At 40.6% G+C, this 12,930-nt stretch overlaps 1 protein-coding gene across 3 annotated transcripts in view; it reads right to left on the bottom strand.

The window, feature by feature from the left end:
- Nucleotides 1–608: 608 nt before the first annotated feature.
- SHTN1 (shootin 1) overlaps nt 609–12,930 on the bottom strand; it is a 98,293-nt gene continuing 85,971 nt past the window's right edge. For 2 of the 3 annotated variants that reach the window (XM_059730094.1, XM_059730095.1), the window contains 3 exons: nt 12,571–12,691; nt 11,593–11,776; nt 609–3,275 (listed from right to left, as the gene is read on the bottom strand). In XM_059730094.1, coding sequence (XP_059586077.1) covers nt 3,065–3,275; nt 11,593–11,776; nt 12,571–12,691 — 516 coding nt within the window. In that variant the 3' untranslated portion in view covers nt 609–3,064. The remainder of the gene's footprint in view (nt 3,276–11,592; nt 11,777–12,570; nt 12,692–12,930) is intronic. The other variant, XM_059730096.1, reaches the window with a different exon arrangement.

Raw genomic sequence — 12,930 nt, 5'->3', positions numbered from 1 at the left:
GTACATGAATTTTAGGCAGGGTAAACGTACAACACTCAACTCATTCCAGCAAGCAACTCGTTTCTTAACCTGCATATCCCTTAATACAGTTAAATACTTGTGACTACTCTGAGTGAGATATTTTAAAGCCACTCTAACGTGACCTCTTCATGTACTCACTGGAGTATTGCCTTCAATGGGAACAGTGCTAAGCTGTTAATGAGCATTTTTTGATACTTTCATCCTCCATTTCAAACAACAGTTTGTGATACAGTACTGGATGTTTTAATAAAGGCTCAGCTTCTCTAAGCTTTGGTATTTACACAAATGTCTGTCGTTATATAAGGTTTCACTTGTCTGTAGAGATGTGAAGACAAACATTTAAAAAAACCAAAAAAAACAGAGTTGCTTTGTCCAACACTTGCTCAATACCTCTCTTATGTCTAGTCCAGAAGAAAAACATACTTATTCCAGCAACTGATGGCTAGCTATGCCACTGCAAACCCCATGCATAGAATAAAGGTAGAAATTTGCTTTAGAGGACAAAAATTTACCCCAGTAAGTGGGACAGCTTTAGAGGACAGCTTACCCCAGTCTGAATTAGTGAATAACAAAACAATTTCACAATGTTTGGGAAACTGTCAGTAATCTTTTTAATAAGCAACGATGAAAAGATAAATAATTTTATATTGGAGTGTAACAGAAATAGTCTAAGTAAAAGAAATATTTTTTAAAAACTTCTGTTTTAGAATAATTTGCAGTTAACATATACAACAATAAAAATTTGAGGAAAAATACATTTATAAAATGTCACGTTTTAAATTCAGGATAACACAGAAGTGCAAAACCAACTATTAGAAAAAGCCACTGAAATGCAGATAAACAATTAAATGATAGACAAATTTCCCCTAATTTAGGAAATACACTTAGATAGATAATTAGATCAACCCCAATGTTGTTGTTTTTTTTAATCAAACATGCACCAAGAGAAAAAGAGCATAACAACCATACTCATTACTATCAGCTTTGGAAGAGACGCACCAGACAACTACATGCAGAGCCACACTAACAAACTGAGCACATTCATCCTTAATAGTTAAAATACTATCACCATTTCATTAAGCAAAAAACCAGAGCATTCAAGTACATCACCACTCAAGTTTCAGTAACACCAATCTTTACTTTAAGGTAAAAATCCCTGATTATATTTGTTTCTTCAATGTACTCAAGTGAAATATTGTGTTTGCTTTTACAAACCTCTCTGGAATGTGGATTGGCATCAAAGCAAGTAAATTATGTACCTGTCAATCTAACTCCATTGGAAAGGACTCTGATAAAGGGTGGTACTTGTGCTCTCACCTACCAACACAACTCATGTCACCGCAGTACACAACAGTTTACAGGAATTAAGTCAAAAGTTTACTTGTTAGCGATATTGGGTCTGATCCTGAAATTCTTCATCTTGAGTACAAATCAACAGTAGGATTGGCAAAGAGCCCCAACCTTGTACACATTGATTTGCACCGTCCTTAATCACAAGAGCTCAGTGTAATTTATGCAATATAACAGTGCCTGGATGCTCCAAACACATCAGGTTCCCATTGCGCTAAGTGCTGTACAAAGAAATAATAAGAGAGCCTTTGCTCTAAAGAGCTCTCAGTGTAAACAGGAGCATTTGCTTGACTTCCCAGACCCCTATGTTTAAAGATCATCACCAAAACTCCTGGTACAAAACTAGCATGCTGCACTGCCTGCTTTCACTACCTGTCAACTCGGTACTGGCAGAAAAAAATAAACCCATGTTTTGAAGCAAAAATTCTGTACTTGTGCTTTACTATTCAACAAAATGGCCCATATAAACATACCAGAAAAGAGACCAATACAGCCCCCTATGAAATAGGTATCAAAGACATTTTAAGGCAGTGTCTTGAGTGGATTTTTGTTGGGATCAGTCCAATATTTTTGTGCAATTGTCGCCTCCGGGTCTATCCAAAGCCCACTGAAGTCAGTGGGGGCCTTTCCAGTGACAGCAGCGAGCTTCAGATCAGACTGTTACTGGCCTTTGCAAAGTGTCTTTTCATTAAAATAAGTAAATGTTAACAATATTTTAAAAGAATCCAAGTAACATATTAAAGAAGATAGTATGCATACACAAGACCAAAACAGAAAGAAAGGATTCTGAATTGTATACACGAGGGTCAGCCTGGAAGGCTCGCCTGTTTTTTCTCCCTCAGCCAAATACGATTGAAAAAATATTAAACTTGCACAGAACATTTCTACATCATCGCCAAACATGCAGCTATTTTTCAACAGCGTTTCCTTCTCTGTCAATGGCTATTTCCAACTGGTGAACAAAGCCATGCATCCTGACATTGGAAAAGTCCTTGTCCTTGTATAGCCCCTATCATACAGTAGCCATGGCTGCCGTCATCCCTCAAATACTGCCATCAGTATGCTCTTCACTCTCTGGAGGATAGGGCAACACGGTCTATCCAAGGGCTGAGATTGCCTCCACGTCTGTGGTGCGCAGGCTGACCTACGGACAAGTGTTACTGTGCAGAAGCTGCACCTTTCACTTGTCTCTGTAGGGACAAACTCTGCATTTGATATTTCAGTTTCTCTGAGGTCTTGACACGGTCCTCCAAGTTTGCTCTGGCCTCTTTAGGCATAAAGTCAAGAACATCCACTACCGTCTGTGGCTTGCTTAGGAGATAAAAATTAGGAGGCATTTTTTCTAACCTTCATATAATGTTGGGTCATTCACCAGTGAAAAAGGGCCATTGAAGGAAGAGACTATGTTAGCAAAAATAGGTGTGTGTTTAGCGGTACAAATTTACCATCCATGTTTAATATTTTTTTCAATATTTGGCTGAGAGAAAATAATAGAAGGCATTACTTTCTGACTGACCTTTGTATTTACATGACCCACTAATGCATATAACAAGACTGTATACAAAAGGTCATTTCAGTAACCATCATCAAAAACAGTTTGCATACAGTATTAGTACTGAGCATCCTTGCTCAGACCTATGAAATTTATACTTACTAGTAAGGACTGCTAAAGTCCCAGCTTTTAGCCTAACAGTTAACAGTTGGAACTATCAGACTCTTTTGTTTTCTCAACAGTCGTTTCATTATCAATTTTTTTACTTTTTTCTTCCTCCACTTTGTCTTGTTTTAGGAGTTTTTCAGGCATCTGGTCTTCACTGCTGGAAACAGGATCTAAAACTACAATGGACTCAGTCTGCTTTTCACAGCTAGAAGATTTTCTTGCAAAATCCACATAACTAGGTGATCTGGGGGAAAATGTAGAATGCATACGTAAATACACAGATTTACATGTTTCGAACAAATATGAACAAACAGAAAATATAGAAACGATTAATAGCATTTCATGACCAAGACAATTACATTACATGGACAATTACACAAAATGACAATGATCAGATGACTCCTCTTATATCATGTAATAAGCTAATTACACTAGGAAGTTGCGGCAACCAGAAAAATTAAGTTACGGAGCAGCAAGCGAGGACCTTCACATTATGAAAGAGAAAGTCATTTGTAAAAAAAACAGTTCTGTTTTCTGTGCTCTCTCCAGACTAGCTCAGAGCAGGGCTATTGTGTATAGCTTCACATATCAGGGAGGTGGTAATCAAGGAAAACTTATGCCAGAGCTACTGGGGAGACGACAGCTTCCTGGCCATATCTGCATTTGCACCCTTAAAAAGGACAGAGCCTGATACCTACGCTCTGCCACAGGGCAGACAAATATAAACAGCTAGATTTTCAGTGTATCCATCACCTCGTCTCACTCTTATTTTTCTATAACTGCTGAGAGCCGAGACTTGAAAGGCTAGCCATAGGAGACCCTAAAAATGCAGCGGACACAAGGATTCTACACTAGAGAAGCGCAGTATCCCGGATTTGCCACGGGGAGGCACTCGCAAAGAGACAGATGTTGCAAGTCCTTACTGTGCGAGACCACCACGAGTCACATCCTAACGTAGGTGAGTCCTTAGTGAGTTTAGCACGGGCAGAGCTCCATGAGTACAAGTTCCTAATGCAGATTAGATGCATCTGCATAAAATAAAACTAGGATTTCTGTGGTTTAACTCAAGTCTGTCCTTGTTGGTTCAGCAATATCTTTATAGTAACACCTGTGTAAACCTCCCAAACAGACACAAGCCCTAGATCCCTTTTCAGTTGCAACCAAAAAAACAGTTCTAGATGGATGATGAATGCAACTGCACATGCTTGCCTGGGGATACTTTCTGCCTTTCTTCAATGTGCTACACAAACACGTTGCCAGGATGATGACATAACTATTGAGAGGAAAAAACAGAATCTACCAGTGGAAAGCAAATGTATGTAAAGGGTCAATCTGTCAGAGCTGCCCACCAAGATAACCACTTTGTCTAAGATGGAAAGACAGCAGGGAAAGAGAGAGGTCAGTTGACTCAGCCATGGGAACACAAGTGCCGAGGCTCCTCCAGCGCCTGCCACACCATAAGAGAAGAAGCAAATCTGCAGCCTGAACCAATGGAAGCAAACTCACTGCTACGACAAGTTGTTATATTTTCCATTCAAAGAGTAAATTACTGACCTTTCCTGGTTTAATATACACAAAAGGAGCATGCTGAATTTCTATTTCAAACACTGTGTCACGGTTTGTATTCCGTGAAATTCCACGTTCAAGCAACATTCACCAGAATCATGTCTAACATCAGAGCCTCAGTACAAGTTAATTAATTCAGAAATTGGCACTAATAGGTACAGTTGCAGGCTCAATTGAAGAGAGTCAAAACCCAGAGATTTTCCAAGGAAAATAATGCTTATTTTATGCAAACCCTGCCTATCACTCAAGCTTAATTTTGCTGAAAATAGAAGGTGGGATATTTTGAACATTACCGTGAATGAAACTTTTTAAAGCAGTTTAACTACAAGAGGGTTATTTCAGAAAGTGCTACCTCTGAAAAGCTGATTGCCCAACACTATAAAAATGGTCAAAGCCATAAATGCCAAGTTCATTTTTATTTCACTTTGGAGGTAACTATCTTTCAAATCCCAACAGCTGGACTATTTAATACAATCTGGTGAATCAAAGTATAATTCTTCACTGGGCTCACAGCAGGGAGTCTGCATTAGTGTGTGGCAGCAATCCAACAACTGATGTACAGCCAAACACTCTGAAGTCTGTTTCATTTACAATAAAAATGGATAAAACCGCAATAGTATTTACCACCTTCAAGGATAGCAAAATAAAAGAATTAAATTTGTTGATATGAAGTAGTTTAATGGAGAAAGCCGGAGATGAAGTCAGTGTTACATTTTTGAGTATAAAATAGAGAATTACTGTTTCGTAGTTTGACTAGTATTTCCCTCTTCAAATCCTTCCCACAATTACTACCCTGAGTTGTCAGTACTGCTGCTAGGGCTGAGGCAGCGTTATTGTTTAAAATTAGAAATACCGTTCATCTGGAGCAGATGCCTGGCCTGAGAAAGTTTCGGTGCAAGGGTTATTACAGAGTCATGTTTCAAGCATGCCCCGCATTTGGTGCTTTATCTCAAAATATCAACTTTATTTGCCATTAAAAGAAGCTCGGGGAGGCAATTAGGGTGCAGTCAGGTTAACCGTTTTTTTACAGATTGCAAATTCAAGGTTTTTGCCTCTAGCTCTGTGCGAAGCTTCCAAGAATTTGACTTCTCATGTTGTACTAACTAATCGTGGTAATAGGTATTGAAGCCAAACATGGAAATATTCCCCAGTGTTACTGAGTCCATATTTACAGACTGTTTTTTAAATCCACATGTATTAAATAAAGGTGATTACATGTACAAAATCCAGAGTATGAAATCTAAGTACATTTTTGCTGGATCTATTATAATAAACTGAGACTAACATGCCAGCTGTTATGCAGTGTGTGCCTGGATTACAGGAATACCGATGTTAACACAGCAATGCAGAGCAACAAAAGATATAGAAGTAAAGAGCTGAGTGACGGTCCATTTGTGGATCAGAGCCACCAGAGTTTTTTCACATTATTCGGACTTCAGTAGCAGATGCAGTGCAGAAGGACAAATTGAGGATCTATACTGTCAGCTGTGTCTCAGACTTTTCCCCATGCATTTACATGGAAACCTTAACATTATTTAAATCTGGTCAATTATTACTGAAGCCATTTTGTTGTATGACGTTAGAAATACAATTTACTTAAAACATATCATGGCACAGTCTTACCTGGTCTCCTTAAACATCTGCAAAAGCCCAGGCCCAAAGGACATAATTTGGAGGGTAAAATCCTTGTTTCAATCCCATGTTTTGACGTCTATACCAAGAAAGAGCTGAAGATTTACCTAGTAATGCATCACGTGGAGGCAAAATCCCCTGAAAAGGAGGTCATTCAAAGAACAGCTGAATGGTGGGACACCACAGCTTACTGTTGCCTACTGTCTACCTGTAACCCTCAGCCCTCCCTCCTTTCCTAGGAGTTCAGAAACTCAGGTGCAATACTGCTCCTCTGCCACACAGCTTAAATAAAGAATGGCACAGGGGTTGTATGCATGAAAGCTACCACGCTCAACACAGGAGCTGGTCACAAGGCTGCAGTGCAACCTTCCAGAGGTCACTGCTCTAATCTGTTTCCCATTCCTGCTCCCTACACACCAGCATATGGGCACAGCTAATGGCAAAACAATGGATTTTCCCTTGACCCACCTCCAATGCCCCTTTCTATGTCAGCCAGTTGAGGAAAGCACAAATCCCACCTTTGTGAAGGGTCATAGTAGTTTGTGTTTGCAGGTGTCAGTAGGTGAGTCAATTTTACTCTTTACGGTTTTACTCTTAGGGTATTGGCACATGATAATGAAACGCAGGACAAAATACTTTGGGAACTGAGGCACAGGACTACTGAGAAGAGGCTGAGGGAACTGGGCTTATTTAGTCTGGAGAAGAGAAGACTGAGGGGGGATTTGATAGCAGCCTTTAACTACCTGAAGGGGGGTTCGAAAGAGGATGGAGCTGGGCTGTTCTCAGTGGTGGCAGATGACAGAACAAGGAGCAATGGGCTCAGGTTGCAGCAAGGGAAGTTTAGGTTGGAGATTAGAAAGAACTTTCTCACTTGGAGGGTAGTAAAACACTGGAACAGGCTACCCAGGGAGGTCATGGCATCTCCATCCTTGGAGGTTTTTCAGACCCGGCTAGACAAAGCCTTGGCTGGGATGATCTAGTTGGTGTTGGCCTGCTTTGAGCAGGGGGTTGGACTAGATGACTCCTGAGGTCCCTTCCAACCCTAATTTTCTATGTTTCTAAGTATTATGGAATAATTTACTTCTCCACAATGAATTTACTCCTTAGTAAGGAGCAGACAGACAACCAGCTCCCTCAACCTGGCTGCCAGCAGTAAGTGCTATTACAGCACATGACCACTAGGTCCCATGGGAACTAGCTCGCATTGACCAAATGGCTACCCAACGTAGGCAACCAAGCAGGGGGTTTGGGGGACACAACTGGTACATAAGTGCAGCTCACCCTGGTGTATAGCTACTACTCTTTTCTGAAAAGGCTGTGCCCCATGTGTATGTGCCACCTATGCTGTGAAGTCAATTTACTCTGTAGCAAACTTGTCACATGGCTGCCCTGTCAATCCATGAATATAGCAAATGCTGCAGAAATGTGTTTCAGAACATTATGGAATCTGTAACAGAGGACAAGGCAAAGGGTTGAAGGAAAATACCCAAGCATTAGTTCAGAAACAGAAACACAAACTACAGGAATGCAGACACTGCCCCGTAGATCAGATTAGTGGTCCGTCTATTCTGATTTCCTATCTCAGCCAGTGGCTGGTTCCAGAGACTGCTGAAGAAGGTACAATAAGCCTCCTAATAGAGGATTACGGACTATGTTGCCCCTGTGGGCAGGTTCTTAAATGTAAGGTTGGCGAAAGGGACTTAACAGTCAGCAGAACTGAATTTTAGATACACTCCTTAGCAGACCGGCATATCAAATCACTTTCATGCTCGTTGAAACTTGTCCAGAAACAATCAGTGAAAGTCGCCAGACTCGAACAGCCTTCAATAAGGTAACAGGGCAGCAGTCTGCACTGTAATTGGGGGTATTTATACATATTTTTCTTCTTTCAGTCTGACAGCTACTTTTAAAACTGTTTGTTAAAAATTAGAAGATTCTCAGCTTCCAGAGCATCCCATTGTTCTCCCCATTTTGTTGTTTAAGCTTAATTGTCCATGTACAAGCTGCACATGGAAAACTTTCTATAGCTGTGTCTAGCTGAGGCTGAGCTGCTTCCTGCAGTGTCAGTAGACAATTCAGTGGTACTAAGATTACAGCTGAGAGAAGGAGAACAAATCCTTTAATTGTATAAAATCATCAGATTAAGCCTTCCCCTCTACGTGGTTCATTCTGTTAACTGAGTAGTCTACTGCCCGGAAACAAAATGTTTACTAAATGCCAAGAACACAAAGTAGAGGGGAGTGGGGACGGATGGACGAGCTAGATACACCTTTTCTTTCTGTGTGTACACACTGCAGGAGTTATGGGAAACCTCATGGCCTCCAACCGAACAAAATACTACCTTACTCCCTCTTGAGGAATTGTCTCCAAATTCTGCTCCTGCTGGGATAAACGTTTTGGGAGGATAGGTCTACGAGGAGTTGTCTTAAAGCTGAGCTGCAGCCTTCCATTTCTCTTTGTGACCTGTTTTCCTTCTCAGCTGAGCTTCACAAATTCCCAATCAGCCTTTTAAAATGGCATCAAGCCTTCATCATATCAATCTGTTGTAAACAACCAGGCCAATGGCCAAGAGCTAATAAGTTTTCTCCTGAACTAATTCTTCTAAACTCCAAAATGCGATTGGCTGGTCTGATTATAGGGATGTTTTACATCCAACTTCATTAACTTACGTTAGGATGCCATTCTACAATCCCTCTCGCACAGAGTAGCCCTGACTCAAACCAGCAGTCCCGTTGATTCATTGAACCCCCTACCTTGTCAGCACTTCTGTACGTAATTTTATTCCTGCATGTAATCCCATTCAAGTCAATAAGTGAAATTCTGACCCTGCTGAAGTCTATAGCAAAACCCACTCAGGAAGGTCCAAGATCTCAAATGAGCCTTTCTGTTATTCACATGCATATAGACAAGATGAATGCATCACCTCAATGGCACAACCCATATGTGCGAGGGATACTCAGTTATGCAGAGTTAGACTGCAGAATTGGGCTGTTTAGAACCTAAAATGTTTGAAGTCCCACTCTTCGTTCCTCAGGTTCTGATCCACAGTCGAGGGCCAACGTAGCTAAAAGAAATACATCACGCAAGAATGTCCGTCAAGCTTTTCTGCAAGGATGCTACAGACTTCGATAAAGTTAGCGCTAATCCAAGAAACAAAGGCTGGCCTGGATGAGAGACCCTGTAATTACGGTACCTGTACTGCAGCAGGGCACCCTAGGTGGTCTGCCATGCAGCTGAAAACAATAAAGTGGTCACACCTTTGTCATGGTTTTAAAGAAATGTAAACGATAATGAGAGAGGTAAAGTGCCTCATCTTGAGGCTGAGGGAGAAGGACAGTGACAGCAAATAATTTACTAGCACCTGTTGCTTAGGTGTCCAGTCAAAGCAAAGGAGTGTTTGGTTCCTTACCAGTTTGGTTAACAAGGAAGAGCCTGCTTAATTACAGTGGTGCGTTTGCAGCTGCTGAGTGAAACAAGTTCCTTCGGCCTTGTGATTTAGACCAACACTCTTCCAAAGCAGGCCAGCTTAAGGGCAAGGCTCTAACTCACCCTTACTGCAAACAGTCCCACGAAGCCCAAAAACGTATTAGGATGAATCAAGGTAACCTGGGCATGTCTAGTTTGCTTTGCTAGCCCAGCAGCAGGAAAAAAGTGTATTGCAAGAACCATACATCATTTCTATCCCACCAGCAGATCATCCATGACAGCAGCTGTGTAAGGGGTCTCTCCATTTAAGACATTACACCAGTGGCATGGCACAAATCAGCCGTGCAACTCCAGGGAATCTGGCTCCCTGGAATTTGTTTTAGGGCTTTAAACAGATAAATTAAAATTAAATGCGTCTTCTAGGTTGTCACTGAATAGGCAAGCTGCAAAGTAAATTGAACTTCACATATGCTTTTATAGCACATAACAACTGTGACTGTCAACACAAGATCCTTTTCACTGTCAATTCACCACGCATTCTGCAAGACCTTGGGCTGGCAATTATTTCATTTCCTTTCTTGCAAATGTAATTTCCACTTAGTTTGGTGGAATAAAAGGTAGACAAAAGGTAGTAGGAGTTGCTGTATTTTCTGATTAAGATTATCTGTTCAAAATAGTAGAAATCCATAGACTAGCACAATGCAAAGTTTCTCAGAAACTAACTCACCTCAACAAATTTTCTTTTGTATCCGAGTACTGGTTCAAGAAAATGCAGCGACATTGTTGATGTCAAATTAACTGTTAAGCAAATTTAATCAGAACGATGAAGAGCAAGTATGGATCATCTTTCTGTTAAGGTTGCTTAAAAGCAAAAAATTTGAAGGGGGGAAATGACAGCCAATTGGAGAGTTTAGTTGCTTTTAAAACTCAATGGGAATTCAATAAAACTATAAAAGCAAAGAAAAAAAGCCTTTCATTAAGTAAAAATGATAAAAGCACCAACAAGAGAATGAAGTAAATACAAGTTCACAAAAATGGATTCGAATTGAATTTCCAGTTCATTTATTATGATTTAGCCCTTTGAACTAAGCAATGGAGACTTACGAGAATAGGTATTCTCTTTCTGCTGATGGAACAGGAAATCAGAGGTTTAATTAACCATGATTACAATATTCTCCTGACCTGATTTGTCTCACTGATTTCCTTTTCTTTACGTGACAAACTACCCAACGAACATCCTGGCAAAAGAACTAAAGCAAATCTGCAGACCAATTTCAAAAAGAGCTTTGCATTGTTATAAAACAAACTGATCCTCTACCGGATCTGTCTGAAATGTATATTTCTGAAGCAGGATTAACTCTTTGATGCTTAAATGGCACTTTGAAGCTTCACTCTGAAGTGCCAAAAGAATCCTTAGTCTGTTGTGCCAAAAAATTATCTGATTCAGCATTTTCTTTCAGCTTATAAATGGTGGGATTTCTGGATAGTTCAACACTTCCGTTTTCTTCTGGCAAATGTTATTTGGAGAGCTGAACCTGAGATTGTGAAAATGTGTGTTCCTTTTGGTCCACTAGGGGAAAAAAAAGCCACACAAGGTTTTACATCGATCAGATTTATTTGATACTACTGTCTGTCTCCTAAAACGAGGAAATAAATGTACACCTGTGCCCTCTCTTAATGAGGTATGGGAAAAAAATATCTGAAATGAAACATTTTGCCATTCCTCATAAACTCTCATCAACTCTTGGTAGCCAGAGTTCCTGAATTTTTATCCTGTACAGCCACTGACTCTCGAGAAAGAAACTTCATAATGGAAAGTTTACCTCCAAATGGAACTGGGATAACTTCCATGGGGAGTCGTACACCGTGCATTTAACTAAATCATATTAAGCTGCTTAAAAACATACCACCTGCTAAACGGGTTTGGCATTACTTACTGAAATACACCCTTGGAACTTGTGCTTCCTTTCATTTGATGAGACCCTTCACCTGAATCGGGTGCTTTGGAGCCAAATTTTGCCCCCAGGGGTTTCTTGTCCAATGCAGGTTGTGTTGTGCTGACTTCCGATCCTAACACGGGCATGGATTTCGATTCTGACGTGGCCAGGGCTCCCATGGGACCTAAAGCCCAAACAGAGTTTAGTCTTTTTTGTTATGCTTTTACAAATTGGCTTACTAAACTGAAAACTAAGAAGACAAGTCACATCAATTCTTTTTAAAGACCATGGAATGAACTGAACTCGATTCCATTTAAATATAGCCCTTACCCCTAAACTATTACGAGAACCCAGCACCGTTCAGCCAAACCTAAGAGGTCTACGAGAACAACAGACCCCTGGGTGCATCTACATATGCATTAATGTTATTTGGCTTTACTGCACAAGAAATGAACTACCTGCATAAGCATAAGCAGGTAGTAAATCTACTGCACAGTGGACTAATTTACTGTGCAGTAAGTGCCTGCACGTGTAAACAGTGATGCTTTACTGTGCAGCAGATTAGTCTACTGTGCAGTAATATGGCCCCTGGCTGGCAACTGATTTCACTCATCTGAAAAATGTCTGCTAGTTCTTCTATTATAAATGGATATTTGACCAAAAATGTAATGCCATCACAGGCCCTTGTTCTTCAGAGGAAGTGAATTCAGAATGGCAGTCATAAATGACCATTCTCCTATTTCACATTCATTCATGCCTGGGTGCATGGGGAGGCAAATCAGCCTAAGGACTTTATGCTGTCTGGGTTCTAGAAGAAAAGCTTTATAAGGGTGGGTGGAAAGTGCCTGGAGATGCTTATGCTGGAGAAAATGGGGATAGCAAAGTAAGGGGAAGTGTTAAAGGGCATAAACCTTTAAATTACTTTATAACAAGCCATGTGGAACTTGACAGGATCATGAGGAAATCGAACCGACTTACAGCCGCTGTCTGGCTCCGTCGTCACCTTTCTGCGCCGCAAAATTCTCTCCAACTCAGTTTCGCTGCCGTCCTTCTCAAGGGATTTTAAGCTTCTTGAACTCGTGGATGTGTTCAGGGTTGTCTGTAGTGAAGACATAAATAGGTGATCATGTGGACATACCTCCCCTGCACCTAATAGTTTCCCTATCAGTAGAACAGGATAACAGTATTTACCTACCTTACAGGGTTGCAGTGGACTTTAATGGCCAAAAATTTAGCTCAGAGAGAGGCCTCTGGAGTGGAAAAAGTCTACATATAGTTTGTGCATAGCTACAGATTGTAGCAGAAGAATGTAGCTGCAACTGCCCCTCTAGGAGAAAG

This window comes from Alligator mississippiensis, chromosome 6 (genome assembly GCF_030867095.1).
Source record: "Alligator mississippiensis isolate rAllMis1 chromosome 6, rAllMis1, whole genome shotgun sequence".
Lineage (NCBI taxonomy): Eukaryota > Metazoa > Chordata > Crocodylia > Alligatoridae > Alligator > Alligator mississippiensis.
The sequence above is the reverse complement of the archived record's forward strand: the minus strand, read 5'-3'. Positions and strand labels throughout refer to the sequence as shown.